This window comes from Arvicola amphibius, chromosome 3 (genome assembly GCF_903992535.2).
Source record: "Arvicola amphibius chromosome 3, mArvAmp1.2, whole genome shotgun sequence".
Classification (NCBI taxonomy): domain Eukaryota; kingdom Metazoa; phylum Chordata; class Mammalia; order Rodentia; family Cricetidae; genus Arvicola; species Arvicola amphibius.
Window position 1 is genome coordinate 75,545,278 of NC_052049.1, and position 6,440 is coordinate 75,551,717.

At 35.9% G+C, this 6,440-nt stretch overlaps 1 protein-coding gene across 1 annotated transcript; it reads left to right on the plus strand.

The window, feature by feature from the left end:
• Positions 1-3,705: 3,705 nt before the first annotated feature.
• On the plus strand, positions 3,706-6,067 carry LOC119809884 (ATP-binding cassette sub-family E member 1-like). The gene has a single exon (XM_038323077.1). The coding sequence runs from the start codon at positions 3,827-3,829 to the stop codon at positions 5,624-5,626; it is 1,800 nt and encodes a 599-aa protein (XP_038179005.1). The 5' UTR covers positions 3,706-3,826; the 3' UTR covers positions 5,627-6,067.
• Positions 6,068-6,440: the final 373 nt, after the last annotated feature.

A 6,440-nucleotide genomic window follows, 5' to 3' on the forward strand; every position in this document is an offset into this window, starting at 1 on the left:
CTGCCTCACAGAATCTTTATTTTTAAGCTTAACTTTTCCTCTCTCTAGATTCAGAAACACTGCCATCTATCGACTCACCAGGGAAGTGATAGCACCAACCATCTGGTCCTCCAGACAGGGTATGCTGGGAAGAATTTGAAATGAGCTCTCCCTGCGGCAGTATTCCGTCCCCCAAATGCCAATGGACCATGTATGGATCCAAAAGTAGATAAGATAATGGGACAAGAGGAAAATGAAATGATAGCATGCTCTCCACCATCAAAGAAAGGATGCCCTGGTACTATTGATATTGACAGAAAAATACAACCATCCACCGTGTTGCCTGGGTGGGATGTCCTGTAAGCATTCCATCTTCTCACTGGTTTGATTTTGAATTCTTCACCTATAGATTTAGGCAGAATTTTCCACCACATAAAACAACTTTACAAATGGTATCTGCTCTGTGAGTCTCTGTGTCTTTTGAGTGTATATAAGACAAGCCTGCTATACCTACTTAAGGCAGAGAAAATCTTGACTTGGACTGTGGGAAAGTCTCAGGCCTGTGCTTACAGAACACAGCATGAGACACCCTCATAGATTCAGGAGAAGCTTATTTGATTACATTTGAACAAGGTTCCCTTTTGGGTCTGAGATAAGTTTCATTTGGAAGCTCTGTTAATACTGTCTTTCACCATGTTACCTTTGGAGAACTTCCCAGCAACCTGGTGAGATGAAGAGTAACATGTCCAGACCTGATACAGTGGTGGCAGAATATTTTTTATTCATATTTTCATGACCATGAATTAAAAAAAATTATCTAAGGGTTAAAGTTCTGATGTTGATTTACCTGTTGCTCATGATTGTTCTCAGTTTCTGAGGGGGGAACACTGACTATAAGTATTTGAAATAGATTTATTCATGTTGAAGGATATTGAGTAAAAATCTTGATGCTTTTAGCAGGAAAGATGCCCCAGCAGTTAAGAATGCATGATACTCTGACAGAACACCAAAGTTTGATTGCCAACATCCACATAGTGACTTACAACTGTCTATAACCCCAGTTTCAGAGGGTTAGGAGGTATGCATTGTGAGTACCCGTGTACATGTACACACACACATGCAAACACACACACACACACACACACACACAAACAGATACATCTGTAAATACACACAGACTTACATCAAGAAACACAAAAATAAAATAAACTTCTCAGGTAATAGTATCTTAATATAGAACACGTATATGTAAGAAACTCACACATTAGAGAAGCATATACCCAGCCTAGGTTATTTGTCTGTGCTTTATTTTAAATACTAAGAAATGTTTCCTCCTGGTATGATTGTACATCAGTGTGATGCCTAAGGACCACATATAGAGAAATTATTTTTGAAAAAAGGAATAGTGTTATTATTTGTAGAACCTTAGGGTTTATGGCAATTTAATTGTTTTTATAATAGAAAATTTTATAATGGAACAATTAGTCACACTGAATTTACCCTTTGAAGGTCACAGCTTGAAGGGCAATCTGGAGAAAACCCACTTATTTAGTTTGTAATAAGTAATCTTTAAAGAAATAAATAGTGGAAAAGAAGGTGGAGAAATAAGATTAGCAAGGGAAAAAATCACTTCCTTTTTCTGTGATGTGAAATTCAAATTAATATATTTTGAATATATTCAGATTAATATAGACACGCATGCATATAATGTGAAAATAAAGGTACTCTCTACGAAGAAGATGACCAGTCAGACAAAAACAAGAGATGGTAATGAGGATTTGAATATGAATCATTGCATTTCATTAATATTCAAATCCTTACTACCATAATTGTATAAATATATGTATGTATACACATATATATGTATGTATCTGAAAATGCATAAGGAAACCTACTATTTTGTACGCCAACCTAAACACTGTTTATAAGAAAAAGATACAAAGACATGCTTATCTGTGTTGGGTAGAACAGAGTAACAATGTTGATAATTGCATCAAATCTCTGCTGTCTATTTTCAGTCAATTACTTGAGATGCAAGCATAGACATGACACAAATGAAAATTATAGAGTTTGTGACTGTGAAACAAGAGCATTGTATGGCTCTAACTGAAAAGCATGTAGAGAGAACTGCAGCTGAGAAATTTGTCCTCACATGCTCTGTTTGTGACAGGCCTATTGGATGTTGAAAGATAGGGATGAAGCCCAGGCAAGGACACATGGGATATGCAATGATAAAAAGATACTATGAGAAAGAGATGAAAAAGGAATAGGACAATTATTTGAATATATGAGCTTGGAGAAAGGGCTAGATATTTGGAATAGCCACCAAACATTTTCAGAAATGATTTTAAAAATTCCTGTTTTGTTTCAAGTATATTCACCTATGGCATTACTTCACAAGACAATAATAACATCTGTTTCCCTTCATGAATTGGTAACAATACATCAAATTGGAACCATGGTGAGGTTATGAATGTTTGCAGAGCCTTCATTTCTCTGCTACCAGAATAGTAAACCATTTTAGATGTTAGCTACATATTTGTCATATTATTCATGTATTCTCTATCCTTATTTTTCAATGATTTGAGTTAAAACAGAAGTATAAAAACATGCTTTTGTCTGATTGTTTGCTTGGTGTGGTTCTGGGAACTAGCTCATGACTTCACATATGCTAAGGAAGTGTTAGAGCAACTGAGCTACATTCCCAGCAACATGACATCACAATTTCTTAAAGGAGCAGTTTCAAATAGTTAGTAATAATTATCCTTGGTTGTTTTTATTAGGAAATTTTATAAGAGGTTACAGTTTCATCTCTAGATGGGTCAGAAGAACCACAAATAAATGTTGGCATTTTTTCTATATATAGGAGATAACTATGAATTCTCTGGCCAAAGTAGATAGGGTTCTGAGCAAAGACAAAGTTGTCTTGATAGAACAGAGGCACAAGGATGAATTTTCCATATATGAAAGATCTGCCTGAGGATTTTAATGAAGGAGTTGATATGCATGTGCCGTGAGAAATTGCCTGAATCTAAGAAGTGAGCTTCCTGGAAAGATGAGAGGAAATGATGAAGAAGGTACAAGAATATTGTTTCTTCACATCACTAATAGAGATAACACCAGGAAGACTATATACCAGTTCTAAGTATTAAAGTGTAAAGCAACAAAGATTCAAATTATATAATATAAAAGCAGAACACTCAAAATATAAAGAAAAATGTCCAAGATTATATTTTGATATTTCAAAGGTTTACTCTTGACAGAAGGGACCCCAATCCTAGGCAAACATTTCCAAAACTGGAAGAGCTTGTGATACTTTCCTAATTTGTTAATAATTCCATCATTAGCCTCACACCAAATGTAAGAAAAATATTACAAAGTGATGTCCAGAGACCAATATTTCCACGAACCTATATACAATTCATTGGATTTAAATAATCCAAATAATGTGTAAAAGAAATAATCCAAATATTGACTATTCAAAGAAACACAAGAATAAATTAACATTTAATTTTTTTCAGGATTAGCTATAACATTAATAGTCTTTAAAATATAATATAAATTCAAAAATATGATGAAAATAACATTCATATTTGTTTATTTAAAAACTCTCTTAGCTAAGGATGAGATGATAGCAAACTGATAAGGAGCTTCTTTCAAAAAATAAATCATTATGTTTGGTATTAGGTCATTGTTTTCCTTTTAAGATTAGGAATACAGTTGGCCGGTGGCGGTAAGAACACGTTGTGCGTCGGAGAGCTGAAGGCTAGCGCCGCTCTGACCGCTGCACGCCCGGTTGTAAGAGGACCGTCGTCTCCAGGCAAGCCAGATATTCTTTGTTACAATTATGGCAGACAAATTAACAAGAATTGCTATTGTCAACCATGACAAATGTAAACCTAAGAAATGTCGACAGGAGTGCAAAAAGAGTTGCCCTGTGGTTCGAATGGGAAAATTATGCATAGAGGTTACACCCCAGAGCAAAATAGCATGGATTTCTGAGACTCTCTGTATTGGTTGTGGTATTTGTATTAAGAAATGCCCCTTTGGCGCCTTATCAATTGTCAACTTGCCAAGCAACTTGGAAAAAGAAACAACACATCGATATTGTGCCAATGCCTTCAAGCTTCACAGATTGCCTATCCCTCGTCCAGGTGAAGTTTTGGGATTAGTTGGAACTAATGGTATTGGAAAGTCAACTGCATTAAAAATTTTAGCAGGAAAGCAAAAGCCAAACCTTGGAAAATATGATGATCCGCCTGATTGGCAAGAGATTTTGACTTATTTCCGTGGATCTGAATTACAAAATTACTTCACCAAGATTCTAGAAGATGACCTAAAAGCCATTATTAAACCTCAATATGTAGACCAAATTCCCAAGTCTGCGAAGGGGACAGTGGGATCTATTTCGGACCGAAAAGATGAAACAAAGACACAGGCAATTGTATGTCAGCAACTTGATTTAACTCACCTTAAAGAACGAAATGTTGAAGATCTTTCAGGAGGAGAGTTGCAGAGATTTGCTTGTGCTGTCGTTTGCATACAAAAAGCTGATATATTTATGTTTGATGAACCTTCCAGTTACCTTGATGTCAAGCAGCGTTTAAAAGCTGCCATTACTATTAGATCTCTAATAAATCCAGATAGGTACATCATTGTGGTGGAACATGATCTAAGTGTATTGGACTATCTCTCTGACTTCATCTGCTGTTTATATGGTGTACCAAGTGCTTATGGTGTGGTCACTATGCCTTTTAGTGTAAGAGAAGGCATAAACATCTTTTTGGACGGCTATGTTCCCACAGAGAACTTGAGGTTCAGGGATGCATCCCTTGTCTTTAAGGTAGCTGAGACAGCAAACGAAGAAGAAGTTAAAAAGATGTGTATGTATAAATACCCTGGGATGAAGAAAAAGATGGGCGAGTTCGAGCTCGCAATTGTAGCTGGAGAGTTTACAGATTCTGAAATCATGGTGATGCTGGGGGAAAATGGTACAGGTAAAACCACATTTATCAGAATGCTTGCTGGAAGGCTTAAACCCGACGAAGGAGGAGAAGTACCAGTTCTAAACGTCAGTTATAAGCCACAGAAAATCAGTCCCAAATCAACTGGAAGTGCTCGCCAATTACTGCATGATAAGATCAGAGATGCTTACACTCACCCACAGTTTGTGACTGATGTGATGAAGCCCCTACAGATTGAAAACATCATTGATCAAGAGGTGCAGACATTGTCTGGTGGTGAACTTCAGCGAGTAGCTTTAGCTCTCTGTTTGGGGAAACCTGCTGATGTCTATTTAATTGATGAACCATCTGCATATTTGGATTCTGAGCAAAGATTAATGGCAGCCCGAGTCGTCAAACGTTTCATACTCCATGCAAAGAAGACAGCTTTTGTTGTGGAACATGACTTCATCATGGCCACCTACCTAGCAGACCGCGTCATCGTGTTTGATGGTGTTCCGTCTAAGAATACAGTTGCAAACAGTCCTCAAACTCTTTTGGCTGGCATGAACAAATTTTTGTCTCAACTGGAAATTACATTCAGAAGAGATCCCAACAACTATAGACCACGAATAAATAAGCTCAATTCAATCAAGGATGTAGAACAAAAGAAGAGTGGAAACTACTTTTTCTTGGATGATTAAATTGAATCTGAGATTATCAATAAGCCATTTACTTACTGGGATTTTTATCATATAAAACTTTAATCAGGTTTTATGGCCCCACATACTCTGGAGTTTGAAGTATGATTTTCTTAATGTGACATCAAAAGCCAGTTGTATTGTAAATTGTTATTTAAGAGCTTTTCTGTCCTTAAGATAAATCTCTGGGCATACTTCACTAAAATGGAGACATTTCAAATATGCAAATCACCTCTGGATCTCCATGATCTGTGGAGAGATTTTCAGCTCTGTATTATATTCATGTACCAGATGCTTACTTACTGGTGTTGTCCATATTTTAAAATCTTGGATAAAATATGTATTACCTGTTTGCTAAGTGTACCAGCATAATCAAATTGCCCTATTTAATAGCCAGTCAAGGACTACACTGCTAAGGTCTGATAAATAAACACCAGGATTGTATTTGCAAAAAAAAAAAAAAAAAAAAAAAAGATTAGGAATACAACAAACTCATCCCTCTCAACTATATACTGAATATTGTAATTGAAACACTATGGCAAGGAAAATAATTAAAACATCTTCAGATTAAAAATAAAGAAAATTAAGAAGGCAGTCCATCTCTCAGTAGGCAAAGTGGTCATGTAGAAAATACCTTTGAAATCTTCCAAAGTCTCTTAGAGGTGTTAGCCAAGTTTAACACATTTTTAATATGCATACTAGCAAAGAATAACAAAAATACAGAAAATAAAAGGAGCAATTTCAATAATGCAAGAAATAACAAATAAAGTACTCATAGATAAGCAAAATTAAAGATGTAAACACTGGTATTGTTGAG